This window comes from Sinocyclocheilus grahami, unplaced genomic scaffold (assembly GCF_001515645.1).
Source record: "Sinocyclocheilus grahami isolate Dianchi unplaced genomic scaffold, SAMN03320097.WGS_v1.1 scaffold868.1, whole genome shotgun sequence".
Classification (NCBI taxonomy): Eukaryota; Metazoa; Chordata; class Actinopteri; order Cypriniformes; family Cyprinidae; genus Sinocyclocheilus; species Sinocyclocheilus grahami.
Window position 1 is genome coordinate 298,199 of NW_015506047.1, and position 24,369 is coordinate 322,567.

General features: G+C 44.2%; 1 protein-coding gene across 3 annotated transcripts in view; it reads left to right on the forward strand.

Annotated features, from left to right (window-relative positions):
- The window catches only part of LOC107563318 (neurogenic locus notch homolog protein 2-like), a 32,738-nt gene extending 11,509 nt beyond the window's left edge, over positions 1–21,229 (forward strand). Inside the window, exons 1-33 of one of the 3 annotated variants that reach the window (XM_016248166.1) lie at positions 1,902–2,120; positions 3,920–4,039; positions 4,557–4,699; positions 4,787–5,122; positions 5,739–5,861; positions 5,949–6,182; positions 6,266–6,421; positions 6,542–6,727; positions 7,682–7,795; positions 9,017–9,130; positions 10,440–10,673; positions 10,764–10,874; positions 10,987–11,179; positions 11,271–11,416; positions 11,669–11,902; positions 11,992–12,144; positions 12,247–12,475; positions 12,565–12,766; positions 12,935–13,091; positions 13,167–13,351; positions 13,467–13,599; positions 14,188–14,442; positions 14,536–14,648; positions 14,753–15,270; positions 15,352–15,678; positions 15,956–16,104; positions 16,200–16,437; positions 16,544–16,634; positions 16,721–16,889; positions 17,030–17,334; positions 17,424–17,571; positions 17,653–17,750; positions 17,878–21,229. In XM_016248166.1, the coding sequence (XP_016103652.1) occupies positions 4,594–4,699; positions 4,787–5,122; positions 5,739–5,861; positions 5,949–6,182; positions 6,266–6,421; positions 6,542–6,727; positions 7,682–7,795; positions 9,017–9,130; positions 10,440–10,673; positions 10,764–10,874; positions 10,987–11,179; positions 11,271–11,416; positions 11,669–11,902; positions 11,992–12,144; positions 12,247–12,475; positions 12,565–12,766; positions 12,935–13,091; positions 13,167–13,351; positions 13,467–13,599; positions 14,188–14,442; positions 14,536–14,648; positions 14,753–15,270; positions 15,352–15,678; positions 15,956–16,104; positions 16,200–16,437; positions 16,544–16,634; positions 16,721–16,889; positions 17,030–17,334; positions 17,424–17,571; positions 17,653–17,750; positions 17,878–19,353 (7,233 nt within the window). In that variant the 5' untranslated portion in view covers positions 1,902–2,120; positions 3,920–4,039; positions 4,557–4,593 and the 3' untranslated portion in view covers positions 19,354–21,229. Of the gene's footprint in view, positions 1–1,901; positions 2,121–3,919; positions 4,040–4,556; positions 4,700–4,786; positions 5,123–5,738; positions 5,862–5,948; positions 6,183–6,265; positions 6,422–6,541; positions 6,728–7,681; positions 7,796–9,016; positions 9,131–10,439; positions 10,674–10,763; positions 10,875–10,986; positions 11,180–11,270; positions 11,417–11,668; positions 11,903–11,991; positions 12,145–12,246; positions 12,476–12,564; positions 12,767–12,934; positions 13,092–13,166; positions 13,352–13,466; positions 13,600–14,187; positions 14,443–14,535; positions 14,649–14,752; positions 15,271–15,351; positions 15,679–15,955; positions 16,109–16,199; positions 16,438–16,543; positions 16,635–16,720; positions 16,890–17,029; positions 17,335–17,423; positions 17,572–17,652; positions 17,751–17,877 lie in introns of those variants that run through there. The other 2 variants (XM_016248165.1, XM_016248164.1) reach the window with 2 other exon arrangements.
- Positions 21,230–24,369: the final 3,140 nt, after the last annotated feature.

The window sequence follows — 24,369 nt, forward strand, 5'->3', positions numbered from 1 at the left end:
GTGGAGGTGTTTGACTGCATCAGTTCCCTGAATTGTTTGTTTGTCTCTCAGTTAAGAATCATTGCTTAATTGTCAACCTGTCTGATTGCTTCATTAACCTACTTTCAACAGTATCAGGAAAAGTGTGCTGTGACTGTGCTGCTATACTTGTGCATGTGATCTAATAGCCTGCATTCATGTGTGTGTTTGTGCACATCTGTTTGGAGATTTACAGACAGAATAGTGCCATTGTTTTGGGTGTAATCCTTTAAAGAAGCAGCAAGAAGGCAGATAGCCAAAGCAGTCCTGACAGATGTGAACAGTTGTTTAGTGCTATTTGCAGCTGGTGTGAACCATCATTGGTGTTGTGACATTGGGGGATTACTGTTTTTGCCCTCTTCCTAACTCAGCCTTTTCTACTCTGATATTACTTAGGGGCCAGGGGGCCAGTCTTGGTGTATTTGACTCATTAGTAATGCTCAGAAACATCCCACACCTGGCTAAAAGCGAAACGGCTAATTTCCATCCATATGACACTCAAAATTGTTCAAATTTTCCTTTGTAGAACATCCTCACTCACAGTGGAGCTCCTGCCAGGTTGAAGTTCCTTTACAATGAGTTGTTTTTCACTCTGAAAGTTCTGATAGGACTCTTGGCTGTATGTTTTTAGACGACTGATATGCACAGCCAAGGACCAGACAAAAGAATGTGTGTTTTGGCTGCAGAACACCGTGTGAGGACAAATATCCTAACCTCCCCCTCCTGCTACTTGACCAATATCTATCTACACATTCTCACACACATTCACCAAGGTTTTCACGATGCAACAAGTATGGAACTCCAGCATGGATACACACACACACACAGAGGGAATCAGTTCCAAAACTCACACACACACTTGCATGTTATCATGTTTTGCAAGGCCAGAGGCTCCCTTTCTTTGTGTGTGGAAATAGCACTTGTCAACACATCCACAATTCCTCATAGACCAGTAACTCTTTGAAATCCCACGAGCAGTTCCTCAGTGTGCCTATTGTGGTCCATCCAAAAAGTTTCTCTTTTGTTTAACCACTTGCTGACCACACTTTTTAAACATTTTCAGCAAAGGATACATGTAAAAATAGCCCAGTTAGAAGATGTACCCCAGAATCTGACCTGTTTGGCCTTCATTGCACATTCCTAACTGCTCATGTACACATGCACTCATTCACTCTGCACATTTACATCAACTGCTTCTTAGAGCCAAAGACAGGATAACAACAGGCTGTAAAGTAGGCTCTTTCTAGGTATTTTTCAGCTTTAAAAGGCCCATTGCCCGGAATGGTTATTTTTTAAGGGCTTGAGTATCAGACTGCATGCTAGTTGAACCTTGATGTGGGTCTCCTCCCCGTCTCCTCAAAACTCTTAGTGCCGCAACTCCTAGTTTAATTTTTTTCATGACCCCAGAGATTCCAGACATAGTTAATTTGCCTCTAAATAAACCCAGCCAAACCATGACAAATAGCCAAGGGGATGAATGGTAGGGGGTGATTGGGGGGGTGTCGTCTGTGAGGTTGCCACAGCAACAGGGATCTGGTATTCAGAAAGAGTGTGAGTGTTTTCAGAGTAGGAGACGAGGGATTACAGGAAATATGACATGACATGACTCTCCGTACCGGACTCTTCCCCCATCCCACCCTCCAAAAGACATTCTCTCCCTAACAGACGCCCCCGACCTGCCCCCCACTACACTGCCTGACATTATCATCACAATCAGACTGCTGACCTCTGACATTTGACCTCCCAGCATGTGAAGGGTTCATAAGGAAAAGCAGTGTGCCGCGTTGGTGGCTTCAGGAGATGATTTTTTCTTATTGCTGCTCTGTTTCTTCATTGTTTTCAAAGAAAAACTTCCCACAGACATGTAGTCTTAACTTATGAAATTTCATGTAGCTGGCTATATTGAAAAAGAGTAATAACAGACGTGATTAATTATGTTTTTGATACCAGCCTTCAGTTTGGTCCAGTAGGCCTCTTTCGCTTCAAATTCTCAGACTTTGATTAAAAAAAAAGAAAAGAAAAACAACCAACCATGGCCGGGAAATACACTTTTATGTTGTGAAGTCAACAGTATTACTATTAAGCAGACATCACTAATGAACGTGAGTGAAGCGAGTTAACATTTTTCTTTTCTTCCTCAAGCACTGAATTTTATACTTAAAGGGGTCATATGATGTTGCTAAAAAGAACATTATTTGGTGTAATTAAATGTTTGTGCGGTTTAAGGTTAAAAAAAAACACATTATTTTCCACATACTGTACATTAAAGTTTCTCCTCTATGTCCCGCCTTTCTGAAACGTGTAAATTTTTACAAAGCTCATCGGTCTGAAAAGCAAGGTGTGCTCTGATTGGCCAGCTATCCAGTGCATTGTGATTGGCCGAATACCTCAAGCGTGTGATGAAAGTGTTACCCCCTTACCATACTGTGATGCCGTGTCCCGGCTGGAGCGATGAGACAAAACCAATAAAACCCATTATAAACTAGGCATTTGTTGCATCCAGTGGGGACATAATTATGGATTATAATGACTTATACTGTCTTTTTACGCGTTGCGTTGCATCGCGCCGCGTAAACATAAAACCATGTCTGCATTTGTGTTCAGAGAAATGACAAACAACAAGCGCTACTCTACATTGCTCAAAACTCACGTTTGAATCGTCAGTGGCAAATCCTTTAAATATGAAACCGTACTTACAGTCTGTGAGTCAGAACAGCCGGCACTGTAGTCTACTCTCCCAGGATCAGGAAACAGTCCTCCATAAAATGCGCTGCACACATCTGAATATTTGGGTTGAACTGTTCTGGAACAGTGTTGTAAATACAACTTAACCCCTGATTTCTAGTCGTGTCCTCTTTTGGAAGGCCATACAATTTTCACTTTCGCAACGAAACGCACAGCGTCTTCACAACATGGCGGCGGTGGCAGCAACAATAAAGTTACGCTTCTTTCTTTGCGTGAACATTTGGGTGGTGTTATGCAAATCTTCCCACATCGTGACGTAGACATGTGGGGGCGTGTTTAAACGAGGCCTTTTAGGAGGGCGTGGACCAGTCTTAACTTTTATAAAGAATATCTCTTTGGGTTTGAGACTTTAGTCTTTGCAACTTTAGGGATCTTATCTATTCACGAACAGCTTGTAACACTCCAAAGAAAAAGGAAAACTTGAAATCGCATCAATGACCCCTTTAACATAACCGTTTCTGTTCAGTATCTGACATAAATCTCTTTAATCATAAGACTAGGGCTTCTCAAAGCCAACAACTTAAGATCGTAAGCTTAAGCTTGGCTCCGTTATATCTGTTTTTTGGTTCCAGTTCCAGAATAGTATAATACTCCCATATGAAGCATTTCTGTAGGTGTGTTCTCCAAACAGAACACTGTGGCCTCTTATAGATCTTACAGATCCTAAAAGGCTAGCAGGCTCTCGCTGTGGTGAAGCAGAGACCTAAAGTGGCACCCCCTATAGGCCAAGCCCTTATCTGAAGCCCTCTCTGAGGTCAGAGAGAAACTGCTTCAAATAAGTGTGGGGGAGGAGATGCCAGCCACAAAAGAGGCAAAACAACAAAGGGACAAATAGCTCAGTGTAAAAAAGTGGTCATCCTGTAACAGAAAGAGGAGGAAAAAACATTGTTGTCTCTGCCCATGGGTTGTTTTACAGTGAAAAGAGAGAGAGGGCCTAAGGGGGGACACAGAGAGAACAGACCATCCCAGTGCTTGTCATCAGCTTCAAACTGTGTTTTTGATGTGGGACTTCATCCTGTGGCAGGTCTCCCTGTGTGGGTGTAGGGTTACCCAACACACACTGGCTTCTTAAGCCTAGCTTACCAAAGGCCCCAGAACCCATGAGAGAGACTGCCTTTATTAAGAAAAAGTTGTTTATTTTATCGTACCTGTTCAGTTTCAGGTCCCACTCAATTGTCCATCAAGATAGCGTCCTGTACTGAAAAGCATTGAATTGGAGCAAAAAGAACTGTATTCAACTGCCACAAAGTGGCTTGACCACCATCTCATACCTATGGTTTGTTGTCTCCTGTCTTTTGATTGGTCTCCATTGTGAAGTTAACTCATTGAGCATTGTATACAGTTTGCAAGGTCTCATGGGTGAGCACAGGCAATCCTGTCATTCACAACCGTGTTTTACTATTGAATGCAGTGGAGAGATTGGAAAATCAGTAATAATCCTGGAATGCAAACTGGCATGGAGAGAAGCATGCTTTCCGGATTGGAATACCAGATAATGTGGAAAGTGTGCTCTGCTGTTTTAGTCAAGGCAGACATGTATGCAACATCTGGTGGATAGCATGAAATTGAGTATTTTTCTATGTTTGTGCCTGTGTGTGTGTGTGTGTGTGTGTGTGTTATCACCTGCTCACTAACTTTGTATTATAATAAGATATTTAATATTTAATGGTTAGATGTTTTTTGCATGAGTTGGGTGAGATACTTGGCATTGGTTGTTGATAAAAGTTTCTGATGTCCCTCTAAAATACTTATATGTTCAGGTGGTCATGTTCTAAATTTGTGCCCCTCGACAGATGCCGGCCTGGTTATATTGGTTTGCTCTGTCAGCATATGGACCCCTGTCACCGCTCACCTTGTCTAAATGGAGCTGCTTGCAAGAGCCAGGTAGCCAACGGAATCCCACAGTACACCTGTGTGTGCCAGCGGGGGTTCAGAGGTAAGGATTAGGGTGTCTTCATGTTGTCATGATACAGTTTGTGAAAAATATAGGTCTGTTTGTGAATGATGCTTCTTGTGTTTGCAGGTCAGGATTGTTCCCTGATTGATGCATGTGCCACAAATCCCTGTGCAAACGGTGCCCGTTGCACCAATTGGAATAATCACTACAACTGCTCATGCCCACCTGGGTATCAGGGCAAGAACTGTCGCAATGATATTGATGAATGCCGCAAACCTGGAAAGTGCCTTAACGGTGGCATTTGCATGAACACACATGGTTCATTTCGCTGTGAGTGCCTTGCTGGGTACAGCGGGCGCACATGTGAGATGCTCACCCAGCCCTGCGCCCCCTCACAATGTCTCAATGGGGGCACCTGCCATCAGACCGGTGACCAAACCTATGAGTGTGCTTGCTTGCCAGGTACAAACAGACAAAAACCATGCAGGCATTCATGTAGACACACACCCTTTATCATATTCCCATACTCATTCTTATCCCTCGGATTCGGGGTTTCCCAAAACGTCTGGACTTTCCAGGCAGTGATACCTCATGCTTTGCTATTAATAGCTCAGAGTGAGAGAAGGAGACACAAGAGAGTGAGTGAGAAAGACAGTCAAAGCGTGGAAGAGAGAAAGCGAGTGGGCTGCTGTGGCAGGAATTTACTTTATGGCCTTTCTGATCCCCTCTGGGGAGCAAGCAGGAAATGTCTCTCGCCAAAGAGGAAGTCATTGAAACCGTGAGAGATTATAAAACAAGCAAACATGGCAGGGAGTATGGCCCTCTGGAGCAGAGCTCTGTCAGGTCCTGGCTTTGCCGCTGTGGGAACCGCCGTGAGAATATGTATAAAAAACACTCAACACCCACTGAACCTTTTTACTGCTCACTTTACTCTGTACATCAATTTATCAATAGCTGTGGAGCAGGATTAAGTGAAAGTTATTAGGTGTGTTGGGGAAGAGAGGAATAGATCAGACATTATTACTACCACAGTTACCTCCCTGTTTCCTGTGTCATACCATTTCATTTCTCTGCCTAGGCTTCAGGGGACACAACTGCGAGGAGAACGTGGATGACTGCCCTGGACACAAGTGCATGAATGGTGGGATCTGTGTAGATGGTGTCAACACATACAATTGTCAGTGTCTGCCTGAGTGGACAGGTAAATGCACACTTTTTTCCATATGTACTTTTAATTTTCCAGTTAAAATAACTTAAAATAACTTGACATTTGTTTTTCTGTCCTTAGGCCAGTATTGTGCTGAGGATGTCAATGAGTGTCTCATGCAGCCCAATGCTTGTCACAATGGCGGTACATGCTTTAACACCATTGGAGGACACACCTGTGTATGTGTCAATGGATGGACTGGGGATGACTGCAGTGAGAATATTGACGACTGTGCTACAGCTGTCTGCTTCAATGGAGCCACGTGTCATGACCGTGTGGCCTCCTTTTTCTGCGAGTGCCCGGTAGGCAAAACTGGTACGACTATCTTCATCATCACTCCTTATTTGTAGGTTTTATCCATTGTTTGTCCAATTAGTCACATTCTGCTGTTCCTGCAGGTCTGCTCTGTCATCTGGATGATGCTTGTGTCAGTAACCCCTGTAATGAGGGGGCAGTGTGTGACACTAACCCTCTGAATGGCCGCGCCATCTGCACATGCCCTGCTGGCTTTGTTGGTGGAGCCTGCAACCAAGACATGGATGAATGTTCCATTGGTAAATTTACTGCATTGTGAATGCTTCCCTCTTGTTGATTCTTTCTGTCTCTTCCTCCTTTTTGTCTCTGTCAGTAGAGAGCAAGTATTAACTGACTCTTCTTTCTCTCTCTTGTGCCAGGTGCCAACCCCTGTGAGCATTTTGGGAAGTGCGTAAACACGGAGGGCTCATTTCAGTGTCAGTGTGGACGGGGTTACACTGGCCCTCGCTGTGAGATTGATATCAACGAGTGCCTGTCCATGCCCTGCCAGAACGACGCCACCTGCCTGGACCGTATCGGCGAGTTCACATGCATCTGTATGCCTGGTATGTCAGTGAACTTGACCTTAACTTACACAGAAACACTAAATCTGCTTCTAATCAATGTGGACTTCCAGACTGTATGACTATGTAGACCTACTTAAGAAAACATGCAAAGTCCAGAGGAGGATTTGTTTATGTAATCACGTACCACATAGTGGTCATTTGAGAAGGGTAATCAATTGAAATAGAAAAGCTTAGTCCACATGGGTAAGTCACAGAAACCACAGACCAATACTGGCTTTGTGTCTTCAGCACATGTACCCTGCACGACATGCATCTTTGGTTTTTGGGGGAACTATACAAACCGGCGCTGGGAGCGGGGTGTATTAGGCAATCTGGGAGAGAGGGGGAGGAGTGTGCAGTGAATTATAATGAGATCTTGAGTGGTGGGAATGGAGTGGAACAATGGGGCCCCTCTATGCTCCGTTCATCACCCTTCGCACATAGAGGGAGAGCAAACTTTTTCCCAGCACTTTCATCCCCCCCCCCCACTTCTGCTCATACCCCTTTCAATTCCACAGACACCTCTTCTTCCCCACCCTCCTCATCATCGCCGACTTGGCCCTGGCTCACGTGGAGGGGCCAATTCTTTCTGATTCCATGCTGTCGTCAGTGCACTGGCCCCGGCCCACACTCTGTTTCACCTGAATGGGGTGACACACAAGAGCAGCACTCTGCTGATTATAGAACATGTGTGTTCTCAATGGAGAGATGACCACAGGGCATCCTGTGGACAGTAGGGTGTGGTGCTTCTAGTCAAAGCAGGGGCCCCAGTTTGCATAGATGGAGCAATTCTCCATTTCCTGTGAAACATGAACTTGCTGTGGGGTGCAGTGTAGCAGAACATCTCAGTGTGCGTCTGTGGGCCCCTGTGTTGTGAGAAACTGCAGTCTGAGAACCGTCTTCAATGCATCAAGGGTTAGAACTGTGTTTCACTCATGGTTGTCTCTCTACCAGGCTATCAGGGGAAGTACTGTGAGGTGGATGTCGACGAATGTGAGAGCAACCCCTGTGTAAATGATGGCATCTGCCGAGACATGGTCAATGGCTTCACCTGCACCTGTCAGCCAGGTATGAAACATGTAATTTTACCAGCATCACCAGATCAACAGTATGTGTCAAAAGAATGCAAAAAGGTAATTTGTGTGGTCGCATAATATACAATCTTGATTCATGTAATAGCAGGCTAAACCCAACTTTGCCCCCTAGCCTGATAGAGTTTTTGCGTAATTACTCATTAGAGTGAGGTCTTGAGCGCTATGCAACTGCGTGCCGAAACAAAGACACCATTGTGACCACTCTACACAAGCACCCTCCTCTTCCCAACTTGTCCACAGAGAAGGGACAGCAGTCTCACCCATCTCCCTCTGCATAGAGGTGGTGGGGGGAACAGCAGCCCTGCTAATGAGATTCTTTTCCATGTCCGCAATTTACATCTGGGGCAGACAACCCCGCACCCCCCATTTAGCTATTGAGCCTGTAGCGTTTGTGCAAGGAAAGAGGGAGGGCCGCTGGCCTTGAAGAAAACAATTCTAGCATCTCCCCCTCTAACCTTCTGCCCTAGGCATCAACATAGATTCGATCATGACACTGTTAATCAACGCAACACCCTCTAAAGATGCAGAAATGAATATTTCTGTGGGGCCCCAGCCTTTTTTATGAACTTACTAGCATGTTTTCCCAGACAGGGGATATCAGTCAGTGTTTAAGGCCCACTGCCCCCTCAGTGCCTACACAACTGCTCATTTTCCAGATAATGTCATTATAATCACTACAAAAATATAAAGAAACTTGATTAATGTCTGCCAGTATACATATAATAGGCCAGATAATATTTAGACATAGATCTAAAAAATTATCCACATACACAGGATAATGCACAGATCAGATCTAGAATATGATTGATAAAAACATTTTCAAATCTAGTCTAGGCCAGATTGTGATTGATGGATGGATTCAGAGAAAGAAAAACCTGGGCATATTCTAAAACTCCAGCATTCACTTCAAATCAGATGTTTCAAATTCTCTTTATTAACGATCTGGAAGAGAATCAAAACACAGTGTATGTTAATAATGATATACAGCACTAAGATCATAAATTCAAATGGAGATTCAGTGAACCTTCTTTGAAAACTCAATTCCACTTTAGCTTCAAATAACCCAAGGGGCAGACATCTCCAACTAGGCCGAGCTCTACTGCCCCCAAAGCTGAACCTAATGACCTGACCAGTGTGTGGAGCTCACCTCTGCTGCCTCAGACTGACTTCTAACCCCTATGTTTGCCTGTCCCAGGGTTTACTGGCACCATGTGTCAGATCGACATAGATGAGTGTGCCAGCACTCCCTGCCAGAATGGAGCCAAGTGCATTGACCGTCCCAATGGGTACGAATGCCGCTGCGCTGAAGGTAAGCTGCTAAATGAAGATTTGTGTCTGATTGTGTGTGCCTGCTGTGCAAGAGCTTTGTGGAGCCCTTCAGGGTTCAAAGTCAAAATCATCATCACTGACTAGATCCAAACACCTGAACGTAGTGATCTCAGGGTCAGATGCTTCTTGTTTCTATAATCGTTCTGCTGGGCAGGCTGAAGAGAAGCCCAAGATCCCCCTCCTTTGCCCTGCAGACCCCAATGTCACAGGGTCACCAAGGCCGGCAGCTGCTGACGAGGGGGGTTATGCTCGGTCATCACCCCGACATCTGTTCATCTGTAACCCACAATGCATACCCACACAGCACCGTATGGCACAACCAAAGCTCCCAGCATTCACTTTCACATAGTTGTGCCTGTAGGAATGGCTATTTTATGGTTTTAATTTATCCAACAAATTAGCATGAAATTGTATGTGAATGTTTTGGGCTTAAGATACAGTACATACTGCATGTGTCACTAGGCTTTTAGAAAGCACAGACATGGAGTTTGTGTATTGTCTGAAGCAGCCTGCTGTTTGATATTCTCTGTGCTCCAGTTCCCCTCTGCTGAGCTGTCCCGTTAGCTGGGACATAGGGTATTGTCCTGCCTCTCGAGGGAACAAAAAAAGCAGGTCTGTGAGGCCTGTTGAAGGGCTCTCTCTCTCTCTCTCTCTCTCTCTCTCTCTCTCTTTCTCTCTCACCACCACAGCCCAGCCCTGCCCTGCTCCTCACAAGGCCGCTGCCTTGACAGCCTGTCGGCATGGAAACCACGGGAATAGAGACTCCAAACTGTAGAAGCTTTCACAAGAGAGAGAAAGAAGGAAATGGAGGTAACAGACAGAAAAGAGAAAAAAACGGATTGAGACTAGGAAAAGAGGAGAGAAATTTTCAGACCAAAAAAGCAAGGGGGGGCAGTCAAGGGGTTGCTGGTTAAGAAGGATAATGGGTACAAGCGAAACCGAGGAAGTATTTACACCCCAGACAAAAACACAAATAAAGGGCACTGAATCACTCATGCAGACTTTGTGAGCTACAGTGGTCATGAGCAAACAGAAAGAATATCGAAATAGTAGGAACGAGGACAATGCAGTTTCGTCTCACCTAGCTTGTGCAGTAATGGCCCACAGAGGGGAAATTGTTCCTGACAGGCAAGAAACACAAACACAGGAACCTGTAGAGCAGCAGAGACTTTATGCAAATCTGATACCTCTCCATACTCACTACCTCACTCAGTCCTTGAGATGTCGGGTTAACAGAAAAGTACCATTCTCTGCTTATTCACTCCTACACATCTCCTCTTTGTCTTCAGGTTTTGAGGGAAGGCTGTGCGAGAGCAACATTGATAACTGCAAGCCTGACCCATGCCACCATGGCACTTGCGTAGATGGCATTGCCAGTTACACTTGTAACTGTGAGCCTGGCTACACTGGCTACCGCTGCGAGAACCAGCTCAACGAGTGCCACAGCAACCCCTGCCAGAATGGTGGCAAATGTGTGGACCTAGTCAACAAATATATCTGCCAGTGTCAACATGGCACTTTAGGTGAGGGATGATGTATCAATAATTCAGCTGCATTTGTTACATTAGGTTTTCTGTGTTTCATATTAAAAAAGGTTTTTGCTTCTCACACAGGTACCAACTGTGAAAACAACTTTGACGACTGTGCTAGCAACCCTTGTGACTATGGAATCTGCAAAGATGGCATAAACCGCTATGAATGTGTCTGCAAACCTGGCTTTACCGGTGAGACGGAGAGATCTTCCCCCCTCTTTTCTTATACAAATTAATGAAAAGTTCGCAGATTCAGGGATATGCAGAAAATAAATTTCTCTCTATGAATTTCTCTCCCATTCAGGGCCTCAGTGTAAAGATGAGATTGACGAGTGCCAGTCTAATCCCTGTCGCAATGGAGGAACCTGCATAGATGATGAGAATGGTTTCCACTGCCAGTGCCCTGAAGGCTTCCATGACCCGTACTGTTATTCACAAGTGGACGAATGTGCCAGCAGCCCATGTTTGCATGGGGCCTGCAGAGACGATCCTAATGGGTACAGTTCCATAACAAACTTTAAAACTAGCAGGAAGTAAATAAATGGGGACTTGTTTTGAGTGTGACTCTTGTTTGTATTGCTCCTGCAGCTATCGATGTGACTGTGAGCCTGGATGGGTGGGTAAGAACTGTGACCTAGACCGAAATGATTGTTTGCCCAGCCCCTGCCAGAATGCAGGCACCTGTTTTGACCAGCTCAATGGTTTCACCTGCAAGTGTCGGCAAGGTTTTAGAGGTGAGATATACGCTACATTAGCACAGTATGCCTACTACAATAATTACAACAAAAAGAGATTTTATTACACATTGTTCTACCGAAAAGTACAGACTGTCCTCATATTTATTCAACCTCTGCCACTGAAAAGGGTCTAATATTTCCCTAATAAAGCATTAGAACTCAGACATAACTCCCCCTACTGCAAATTCTTTAAAAAATTGCACTCTTCTTGCCAATAGCTACATTCTGACAGCTGTCTCCCATCCTCAGGTAACTTATGTCAGGTGAACATCAACGAGTGTGCCTCCAGCCCGTGTCTAAATCAGGGCACCTGTGTTGATGGAGTCGCCAGTTTCACATGTCTCTGTGAGCCACCTTATAGCGGACCCACCTGTGCAGAACTGCTCACACCTTGTACTCCGAACCCCTGTGCCAACCATGCTTCCTGTGTGCATACACCTGACTACCATGGCTACCAGTGTAACTGCCAACCCGGATGGCAGGGTGAGTCAATAAACGCATTCTGATTCAAGTCTATAAGAATTGAGTTTGCTAAAGAATGTCTAACTCTGTAAGTGTCCTTCCCACCACAGGTCAGTTGTGTAACACTGACATAAATGAATGCACCTCTAACCCCTGTAAGAACCGCGGGACCTGTACCAATACTTTGGGTGGCTATGTGTGCTCCTGCCGTGCTGGCTACACTGGACCCAACTGTGAAACAGATATTAATGACTGCTCACCAAGTGAGTCAAACTCAACAGAAACCAGGTTTTTATTGCTGGTCTCACAAATGAAATGGTTTCAACTTTTCTTTCGCGGTCTCATAGTGTTTTTGGTTTTGTCAGATCCCTGTCTGAACGGAGGATCCTGTACAGATGGATTAAACACATTCCGCTGCAGCTGTCTGCCAGGCTTCACAGGGGCATGCTGTGCTACTGAGGTAAATGAGTGTCAGAGCGCCCCCTGCAAGAACGGAGGCGCTTGCACTGACTACGTCAACAGCTACACTTGTACTTGCAAACCAGGCTTCACAGGCCTTCTCTGTGAGACCAACATACCAGACTGCACTGAAAGGTGAGACCGTGAATTCGCTCAAACCTTATAAAAGAAATGCTGTAGCCAATAGTAACGCAAAAACAAATAACATCCTCTATTTGTTTTAGCTCCTGTTTTAATGGAGGCACCTGCACTGATGGGATCAACGGGTTCAAATGTACCTGCCGGTCAGGATTCACTGGCGATTACTGCCAGTACGAGGTGAACGAGTGTAACTCTCAGCCATGCCTTAACGGAGGAGTTTGTCAAGATGCCCTCGAGTCATATCGCTGCTCATGTCCAAAAGGCTACACTGGCCCCCGTTGCCAGGTATTAATTCCAGATTATGCCATAACCTAAACATGCTTGCAACTTTTCTAAAGTTACATACAATAAAAAATTTATTGGAATAGAAGAATGAAATAAAAAATAAACAACTAAAATCAGTGTTAGAATAGAATCATTAAAATAAATTGTTTCTTTTTATCTCTCTTTTAGTATCCAGTTGATTGGTGCAGGCCGTCTAACCCATGCAAGAATGGTGGTCGCTGCAGACAGAAAGATGCCTCCTTCACATGTGACTGTTTGGGAGGCTGGTCAGGTCGTTATTGTGACATCCCAGGAGTGTCTTGTGAAGTTGCAGCCAGACAGAGAGGTATATAATATTGCATGTAACTTTATTTTACAAATACAGTTTAAATATGATCCTCATTGTTAACTGTCCAAACAGGACTCCAAACAGATGAGCTTTGCCACCATGGTGGACACTGTGTCAATACTGGCAACACACATTACTGCAAATGTCGCGCAGATTACACAGGCAGTTACTGTGAGTCCCAGTTTGACCACTGTGAGGACAAACCTTGCCTCAATGGTGCTACCTGTAGGAGCTACATGGGAGGATTCACCTGCGATGTGAGTAGTCTTAACACTGCTACAAATAGCATATATTATCATTTGTATTAGTATAAAGCCTAATTACCTATAGAATATGAAGAACCAGTTTTGAACTGACATGCTTTTCCTCCAGTGCATGCCTGGTTATGAGGGGAACAACTGCGAGAGAGAGGTCAATGAGTGTCAGTCTCATCCGTGTCAGAATGGAGGAACCTGCATTGACCTGGTGGGACATAACATCTGCTCTTGCCCTCCAGGCACACTGGGTAAGATAGATTTCACAAATTATATTTCAAATGATTAATTTACCTGACCTGGAGTAAAATGCAAAAAATCAAAGTGTCAAGTGCAAAAATCCAAATATACAAAACTGTTCAAAACTTTGGGGTCAGTAAAGTTATTTGTTTTATAAAAACACAGTAAAGAAAACAGTAATGTTGTTACAATTGAAAATAAGCCTTTTCTGTTTTAGCATATTTTAAAATGTAATTTATTCCTGGGATGCAAAGCAGCCATTACGCCAGTCTTCAGTGCCACATGATCTTTCAGAAATCATTCTTATATGCTGATTTGATGCTCAGTAAACATTTCTTATTATTATCAATGTTGAAAACAGTTGTGCTACATGATTTTTTAGAATTCTATGAAGAATAGAACAAAAAGAGCATAATTTAAAACATATTTTTTGTAACATACATTACTGTCACTTTTGGTCAATTTAATGCATCCTTGCTGAAAGTATTCATTTATTTCAAGAAAAAAATCTTACTGACCCCTAACCTTTGACCAGTAGTGTACATAGTTAGATATCGGTTGGAATAAGGTCACTAATGTTTTTATTATGACCTTTTTAGGGGTCCTCTGTGAGATAAATGAGGATGAATGCGCAACTCCCTCATGGCCTCGGGGCATGCCCAAGTGTCAAAACAATGGCACTTGTGTGGACAGGGTTGGAGGGTACAGATGTAACTGCCCTCCTGGCTTCACTGGAGAACGCTGTGAGGGAGACATCAACGAGTGCCTTTCCAACCCCTGCAACCCCTCCAACAGCTTGGATTGCAGACAATTGCCCAATGATTACCAGTGCATGTGCAAACCTGGCTTCACAGGTGAGGGATGTCTGAAAACTGAAAAATGTGTCTGTGATTTACATAAACAACATTGTAATGTGTCTCTGAATACTCACTTCATTGTGTCTTCAGGACGAGGGTGTCAGAATAGATTCAGTGTGTGCGAATCTCAGCCCTGTAAGAACGAAGGGGTATGCTCCGTGTCCAGCAGCTCGCCACTGGGATACATTTGCACCTGTCAGCTTGTGAGTATCCAGGCCTTATATGATATAAACTATAGCATTATGATCTTTACTGTACTGTTAAACTTCAAAAGCAACTACTTAACTCTTCCTTGTCTCTTTCTCAGGGGTACGCAGGTGCTAACTGTGAGAGGAGCATGAACTGCAAAGAGCTGCCTTGCTACAATGGTGGCAGCTGTACTCTTACCTCACGAGGTGCACGTTGCACCTGTATTCAGGGCTTTGGCGGGCCACTGTGTCAGCACCGCAGCAATGACGGCTGCTCCTCCAAACCTTGCCGCAATGGAGGCTTGTGTTCAGAGGAAACCAGATTCCCTTTTTTCCACTGCCAGTGCATCAACGGCTGGAAAGGCAACCGTTGCGAACAGGAACCAGGGCCGATGTTACTTTTCCCTAATGCTGAATGTCACGGCAAGGCCAATGACGGTGTGTGTGATAAAGAATGTAATTCGTTTGCCTGCCGCTGGGATGGAGGTGACTGCTCTCTGGCTGCGAACCCCTGGGCACACTGCACAGACCCTCGTTGCTGGCGGCTCTTCAACAATAGTCAGTGTGATGAGTTCTGCAACAATGCAGAGTGCCTTTATGATAACTTCGACTGCAAGAACAAAGAGAAAGTCTGCAAGTAAGTCTTGTACTGAGTCTAATCATGCTTCATAGGACTGTTTATGATGGCCTTCCTCTAACACATTCTCTTTTCCCTCAGCCCCATCTATGAGACATACTGTACCGACCATTACGCAGATGGGCTCTGCGACCAAGGCTGCAATACTGAAGAGTGTGGCTGGGATGGACTGGATTGTGCAGAGAAGATTCCAGAAGACCTTGCAGAAGGCATCCTGATTATTGTAGTTCTGCTGCCTCCCGAGGAGCTGCTAAGGACACGAACTGCTTTCCTGCAGAAACTAAGTGCAATCCTGCGCACCACACTGCGTTTCCGTTTAGATCAGAATGGGGAATACATGATCAGACCCTATAAAGGACGTGAGACACGCGTTAAACGGGAGCTTCAACCTCAGCAAGAGGTCATTGGGTAAGTTGGGGTTACTGAAGTAATCAGTGCAATTAAATCTCATTTACTTTTTTACCTTTGTACAGCGAAATTTTGCATTCTTTCATTTGCATTCGAGTTTCTTGAACTTGGATCATTGACCAATATAAAACAGCTTAGTTTGGAAGTACACCTCTCAGTAAGCAGTGCTTCGTGCATCGCTACAATATTGACAATACCAAACATTTGTCAGCAAAATATCACCAAAATTTCACTAATGTGAATGTGCCTTAACAAATACTCTTTGGTTCCTCTGCAGGTCTATTGTATACTTGGAAATAGATAACAGGCTCTGCTCACAGGGTTCAGATGACTGCTTCCGCAATGCTAACAGCGCTGCTGAATACCTGGGTGCTTTGTCTGCTCAGGAGATGTTGAATTTCCCATACACCCTAAAGGAAGTGTACAGTAAGTATCCACACTTACACAGACTTAATTGCTTTCTTACATAGGTCCCATTGGTACAGTTGGATTTTATAATCCCGCTAATCATACTCTTTTAGGTGAAAAAAGTAAATATCCTGATGAGCTCCCTGATGAGATCCCTGAATGGGGTAAGCTACTATTAGTAGGAGTACCTTCTCTCTTCTTGTTGGTAATCTTGATGGTGGGCATGTTGATTGCCCGCCGCAAACGTGAACACAGCACACTCTGGTTCCCTGAGGGCTTCTTGCTCAAGAAGGAAACAAGCAGTAACAAGAACCGCAGAGAACCTGTGGGGCAAGATTCCCTTGGCATGAAGTGAGTCTTTCATGCATTATCAGTGCTTTTAATATAAATATTGTCAGTATAGTTTATCAAAATATCCCTTTCAAAGGGACTAATTAGCATTCATGACTCTTTGCAGACACATGCCAAAGACAGTGGAAGAGTCTCTATTGGCAGATCACAGTGACCAGTGGATAGACACAGACTGCCCAGAGGCAAAACGACTTAAGGTGACTGACCATTTATTATTTCTCTTACGATGTATGCATCAATGAAACAGTTGTATATCTTACTATTGTTGGTTTTTTTTGTACAGGTGGAAGAGCCCAGTATTCTGTCAGATGGTGAGGATGCAGTTGACAGCAGACAGTGGACACAGCACCACTTGGCAGCGGCAGATATCCGTATGCCACCTTCCATGGCTCTCACGCCTCCACAGGGAGAGTTTGACAGCGATTGCATGGACGTCAATGTCCGAGGCCCTGGTACGATATGTTTGGCTTTCTACTCTTACTCCTTGGTTAGGCCAAGTTGTCCTACCTTATCAGTGGCCTTGCATAGATAACGTTTAGATACAATAATAGAAAATGTATTCAAAACATTTACAAACTATTATTTCATTTAGATGGCTTCACACCCCTGATGCTGGCATCCTTCTGTGGAGGTGGGCTGGAGCCAGAGGTGACCGAAGATGATGATTCAGAAGAATCCTCCGCCAACATCATATCTGACCTCATTTACCAGGGAGCATCGCTTGCAGCTCAGACCGACCGCACTGGAGAGACCGCTCTGCATCTGGCTGCACGCTATGCCCGAGCTGATGCAGCTAAACGGCTCCTGGATGCTGGGGCTGATGCAAACGCACAGGATAACACAGGCCGCACACCTCTGCATGCAGCTGTAGCAGCTGATGCTCAGGGGGTTTTCCAGGTAAAGTCACCTACAACCAAATATATAAGTAGATATGGACTATTGAAACAATGTCAGTGCTCATGTATCCCATATTCTTGCTTCTGCAGATTCTGATCAGGAATCGTGCCACAGACCTGGATGCACGCATGTGTGATGGCTCCACTGCTCTGATCCTTGCAGCCCGTCTGGCAGTAGAAGGCATGGTGGAAGAGTTGATCACCTGCCATGCTGATGTCAATGCTGTTGATGAACTTGGTAAATGCAAAAGAAAAGAAAAAGTTCCTGCTCTTGATGTGAGGTTGCATTGTTTCTGATGGTTCCATTCTATCTCCACAGGAAAGTCAGCTTTGCACTGGGCAGCAGCAGTAAACAATGTTGAAGCCACAGTTGCCTTGTTGAAGAACGGTGCCAATAAAGATATGCAGGACCTTAAGGTTTGCAATTTTATTCTTTCATATTCAGATTTAACTATCTCGTAGCCATGTTGTTAATTATTAGATTAGATTAACATTAACATTAACATAGATTAGATATTAATTATAATCTATCTACTATCTTCAGGAGGAAACTCCACTATTCTTGGCTGCCAGGGAAGGTAGCTGTGAGGCTGTAAAGGTGTTGTTGGCTCACTTTGCTAACAGGGAGATAACAGATCACATGGACAGGCTCCCTCGAGATATTGCCCAGGAGCGCATGCACCATGACATTGTTCAGCTATTGGATGAATATAACACTGTGAGAAGTCCGCAGGGACATCCAGGGGCAGGTCACCACCTATCTGGTAGCCACACACTCTCACCACTCATGTACCCTCCCAGCAACTTCCTCCAAGGGCTGAAAAGCACCCAGCAGGGTAAGAAGAACCGTCGCCCAGGGGCTAAAGGCATAGGTGGACAGCACACTACCAACCTGAAAGATTCAGCCAAAGGACGTAACAAACGGCTGACGCTAGACATGCAGAATGCTTTGCTGGAGAGCTCTGTCACGCTCTCCCCTGTCGACTCGCTGGATTCACCACGCGGAGGTACCAGCAATGGCGGCTACATCACCAATCCAACCTCACCGGCCGCCATGCCTTCTTCTGGCCTTTTCCACTCTTCCATGTCAGTCCCTACCACTCCAATGGTGCACAGCAGTATCTTGGATGGCACCAGCCCTTTTGCAGTCTCCCTAGCTCAGCTGAGTGACCTGAGTGATGGTGGGCTCTCCATGCATGGGCGTGTGGCCATGCAAGGAGGCGGCGTCAACCAAGGCCCCCACAACTGCGTGCTGAATGCCGGCCAGATGAGCCTCAACATGGGTATAGTAAGTCCAGTAAGCGTGCCATTTGACTGGCACAACCGCATGCCTCCATCTTCTCAGTGCAGTCAGCCCATGGTCAACATTATGCATGCAGTAAGTAGCCAAGCAGGCATGCTCCCTCGGACACCGACCCTGCAGCAGAGCAGCATGCTCATGCACCAGCAACAGGTGTTCCGTAATGCCCAGCAGCCCATCCTGCAGCCGACACCCGTCTCCAACACACCCTCTAGCCCAGTCAAACTGCCACCCATTGCAGAGCAGCAGCCGCAGCAACTTCACAGCCACGCCCTTACCAACCCCAACCTCACCCGCATGGGATCCTCCACTCCCCCGACCCCACAACAGGCACAGCCTCCTCCAGCTTTCTACCAGCCACAGCAGCCACAGACTCAGCCACCGCAAGCCTCGGCAGCCCTTCAGGCTTCGCAAGCACAGGCTATCCCGTCTCAGGCACCCCCGGCACAGGCGAGCGTTGGCACCGCAGGCCAGGAGGATTACCCCACACCACCCTACAGCTCTGCCATGGATGCGACACCCAAGCATTACCTGCATGTGCCCAGTGAACATCCTTACCTGACCCCTTCTCCAGAGTCTCCAGAGCCCTGGTCCAGTCCCTCCCCTCACTGTGTGTCCGATTGGTCTGACTCCACCCCCAGCCCAGCCGTCACAGTTCCTACTCAGACCCAGATTTCGCATGTCCAGGAGTCCAATGGGAAGATGCAGGTGTTTGCTTGAGCAGCTCAAACTACCTTTAATGTTTGTGACTTTGAGAGAGTAGAGTTGACAAGCATCACTCTAAGGCTTGTTTTTTTTTACTTACCTGTCAGCCCATTTCCAAGATTTTAATTGGATTAGGATTGACTGTTTTGCGTCAAAAAGACTGTCTGCTGGTGTTTGCAGAAAGAAAGTTAAAGGGAAATTTGTGTTGTCTTAAAAAGAAAAGACAATTTAATGAAGTAAGACGTTCTGTCACAGATGGACTTAATTATAAAAAAAAAAAGTATATGAAGAATACCACGTCTTTCATTTCAAAGACTTGGGGACACTCCTGAAACTAACAAACTTTTTTTTTAAATAGATTGAGAGAAAAGTGAAATGTTGAAGGAAATTTCTTTTTTATTTATTGTCTTATGTTTTCCAAACTGCCTTGTGGGTGTTTTCACCCTCTTTCTGTCTCTGTTGTTTTTAGTGACCCCCATAACAACTGCCTTACTACTCCCAATATATTATGTGGGACTTGTGAGATCTCCTCAGGTTCCATGTTACTACTGTTACAAGAAGAGCAACTCATGATTGCTTAGTTCGCCAGTTCCGCCCCAGTTTCATCAGCAGCAACTGATACAGTCGGAATTTATACACCAGGCTTTTGAGTGACATGCACACACACATAATGAGATTAGAATTTTTACAAATTTTAGTGATATTTATTTAGTCTAGCATTCAGAAACAGATTGGCACATAAAAACAGAGGTATATAGAGACCAATACAAGTGAAAATATTCTGATTTAAAATGATTTTATACGTTTTGTAAAAGTATTTGTATGAATGTAGAGGGGCATCTGTGAAGCACTTCAAGGGGAAAAGCTTGAGAGAGAAAGACGGTAAGAAAACCCTGAAATCCTAGTTCAGCATTTATAACAACAGTGCATAAAAGCGCATCTCTAAAACAGGCCAGTGTTTAGCATGTTTTCAGTGTTGTGTTGTATCAGTGGAAATGATTTTACTGAACATACTTTCTTCAGTGACCTCACCGTCTTACATAGGCCTGTGCTGGCCAATGCTCTACCCGTTCCCTCTCAAAATCCCAGCCAGTCACTGCCTTATAGTCTTGCCTTGTGTAAATTTGTTTTCTATTTTTCCTTTTATAACCACATTTGGAACCACAGTTACCTGTGGAACATTGATGTATTAAGCTGTGTTATTAGGCTGCTGCTCTGCGTCACTTCTTCAGTGACACCCAACTTCCTTTCCTCAAACATTCCTGATCAGAACCCACCAACCAGCACTCTTAGAGCCGATGACCGTTGCAGAACTGATCTCACTGTGTTCCTGAGCCCTCACAAGTACTTCATTTCAATACTGAACAGCTGCAGCTGACACTTGACCACTAGAAAGTCTTCCTCTGGAGCTTTATGAAGCCAAGGCAGTGTGGTTGATTTAGTTTAATGTAATTTGATCCCTCAGGTCCAGCATTTCCATGTGGTCTAAACATATTCCAGCTCCTTTTGGTTTGGATAGCAAGCATATGTGTTGTGTGTTGGGTACATGGCTAACAGGGTTCTAATGGTCTGCTATTGCTCTGTCACTCCTCAGGGAGGTGTTATATAGCATGCAGTGTTGTCTGCATCTTTAGCAGTTCCCACCCTATCAGCCTAGACGATGACATCTGTCGTGTCTGGTCAGAAGGCGTGAGATGGGAAACGCTACCATGTAGTGATGCCCCTGGCTTTCTGTAACATGTCCGTATGTTCATCCCTCTTCAATATTTCCAACTGTAAGACCTGCATTTGATGACACCGACAGGTGTTTTCTTACTATCACCAAGAGGAACACGCCCATTTCACTAAACTATGGCACATAAACATTGCTTTCAGCCATACATTATTATTTTTTTAAATAGTATTTGTGCTTAATCTATTAAATTTTCATGTACCACATTTCAAGGCTTGTGGTGGTTTTGGAGCACATTCTGGACCTCTTTGTTATCGTACATAAGTACTACTAAGCTTTGCTAACCCAGCATAGGTCTTCCTTTAATTCACAACTTTTCACTTCTCATGATACAGTTTTCCAGATATTTTTGAAATTCCAGTACCCTTCTGTAAATATGTTTCACCTTGTTTAGGTCTACTTGTTTATGAGAAGTCTTATGTTTCTAAAATGAATATGTACTAAAAAGAACAAAAAGTAAATGTACTTTTTATTAGCATTAAGGTGATGATGTGACTGTGTATTGGTCTTGCATAACTAGAACAGCCATAGATATTTTCTATTGTCATTATTAATTTCCTATACTTGTTTAAAAGTAGTTTAAAATCATTGTATATAAACAGGTTTTCAGTTTCTTTCTACAGACAAAGTTGTAAAATATGTTACTTCTAATAAAGCAGTAGAAACTACATTTCCCAAATGTCTTAATCTTTGTCTCACCTCTTTTATATTTCCGTGCATTCTGAATCCATTATTTTGTTTTAGGACACACAAACTGGGAAACTCTAGTACTCATTAAACACTTTTTGTCAAATATTAATCCAAAACATCTATTTAATGATGCTCATAATGACAATAAGCTCACTGGATACTCAATGATTAAACGCCATCAGCCATTCGTGGTGGAGAGGCTTTCACATGGAGAATTTAAAAACAAAATCTGGCATCGACACGCCCTCTATCGGTACTCAGTGCTATTGCAGCTTCTCCATGTAGTCATGAATACAAGAGTTGTTTGTTTTTGCACGTGGGAAACTTCAAGTCTGTAGCTCATTTATGTCGTTGCAAAGCAACCACATAATGTCACTAACCCACTCAATAATTGAGATTAATTTAAGCAACAACAAAAAAATTGTTTGCCAGTTTTTTTGTTTGTTTGGAATTTAGTTGCACATTGCTAAGCAACTAAAGTACCAATTTATACATGAGTCATATGAACTGAATACCAATAGAGCTCCAACAGTATCGATTTGTTGAATCATTGGATTTTTTATTTTTATTTTTAAACCCAAACATAATATTCCCACACGGGAGAAGCCTTGCAAGACCCTAAACACTGAAAATAAACGTTTTCCGTATTTTATTTTAAAGGGCTAAAAATTTTCATGTATTAATTTTTCTTTCTTATTGCCAATTTATGAACAGCTTGTAGCGAAACTTTAAAAAAACAAGACTTTCCCGGACTTCCTAGGATGGCACCTCAGTGATAAAACGGATTCGGATGGCGATTTATTCAGTGGAGCATTTAGTGACCCTACGAACCCGGGAACGAGTTGCCGAATTGGGCTTTTGAAAGCCTGTAGACTGATTATGTGGAGGACGTTTTTGGAATATCAAAAGGATATTACATTACGAGAGCTCCCGAGAGCCTCTCTTCCGTTCTATAACACAAGAAACAAATGCTTACATAATGTTTAATATACTATATGTCTGTAACGTGGATGTGTCACGCAAAGAAAGGGAAAATTCTAAATAATTCAAAATAGTCTCACATAGCCAGATCTAACACTTCAGTATCAAATAACATAACAGTGTAATTTTAATTACCTCACCTGTGGTCGTGATGCCGAACTGCAGCAAACATATCCACATTGCTATGATCAGATGCTTTCTTAACTGCTGCTTTCTCACCGCTGTCATTTTTGTTGTGTGTTTATTTGTGTGAGAAAAGCTCGGGGAGAAAGAGCAAGTGCTAATCGCGGTAGCTGCACTTCTGGTGGCATGTTTGTGCTGTAGCTGCCTTTGTACTAGATAAGAACAAAAAGAACTGCCGTGACTATATCGGGGCACTGAATTTAAGTAAGGCTAAGGTCCACAGGAAGCCTAGAGCTTTCCCTATCCGATCTTTTTTTTCCCCTAGTCTCAAGAAATATCTGCGTCCACACGAAACCACGAAACCGACACAAAACCATGTAGTATACATGGCAGACCAGTATGTGGCGCTGTAATTCTGCCACAGAGATACACTAAAAATGGAGAAGACTTGGACTATGCACATAAACCTTGCGCGCATACAAACGAACATGGAACAATACATTTATTAGTCTGTGTTAATGTTAGTTAATAAAAAGATTAAATAGCGTTCAGTGTTTGTTCATGTTTTTGTTGCTGTTACGTGACGTAGCGGTGTCTGACTAGGGGAGAGACGTGGGCTGATGACGTCATCGTTTCAGAAAATATACGGATTCGCTGTCCACATGAAAACGCAAGGGCGGCGTTTTCAGATTTATCCACTCTGGGACCCGGTTTAAAAAAATATTGGTTTCACTCTCCCAAAACGCCGGATCCGTGAGGACGAAACGCCTATACGATACAAAATGTATGCATATTTATACAGCTAAACGGTCTCCGTGTGGACGGGGCCTAAGTTGCTGGCTGCAGTTCACGTAACAGCCACCGGTGGAAGTTTTTCTGAATTCTAGAGAAGGGTATAACTGCAGCCTGGAGAACTCCAAAACAGGGTGGGAGCTCCAAAATAGGGCGTGGCTTCCTCCCATTGACAGACAGGCACATGACACGCATGCGCAATTTTTCACCCCAATCCACTTCAGTGCAAACTCCGCCCCACAGCTGATTCTAAAGATTTTATTGGTTGTGTCAATTAAAGTGTTGATTTCCTACACTATGCTACAAAAATGCTAAACCCTAAACCTACCCCACACCTGACCCTAACCTTAACCAGTGAAATTGACTGCACGGCGGGATTGGCGCTGAATAGCGTGGTAAAGAAAGTTGCAGTTCAGGAGATAAACAGTTAATAAGATTATGCCATATGAGATCGTTCCGTAACTCCCCAACCGGACTTCACCGGACAATAGCACCTATTTAGTCACACCCAGCGTCACTACCCCCTCCTACCCTACGAATACCCTACAACACCCCCGTTGCTTAGAACAAAGCCATGGAGTAAAATCTTTCCCCTGCGCTGCGCTGGGACGGCTTGTGGGTAATTTGCGTTTATATCATTAAGCAGAGGTTCAAACTCCAGTCCGAACACCACTGGCCACTAGCTTTGGGCTCTGCTCTCACGGAGAATATTT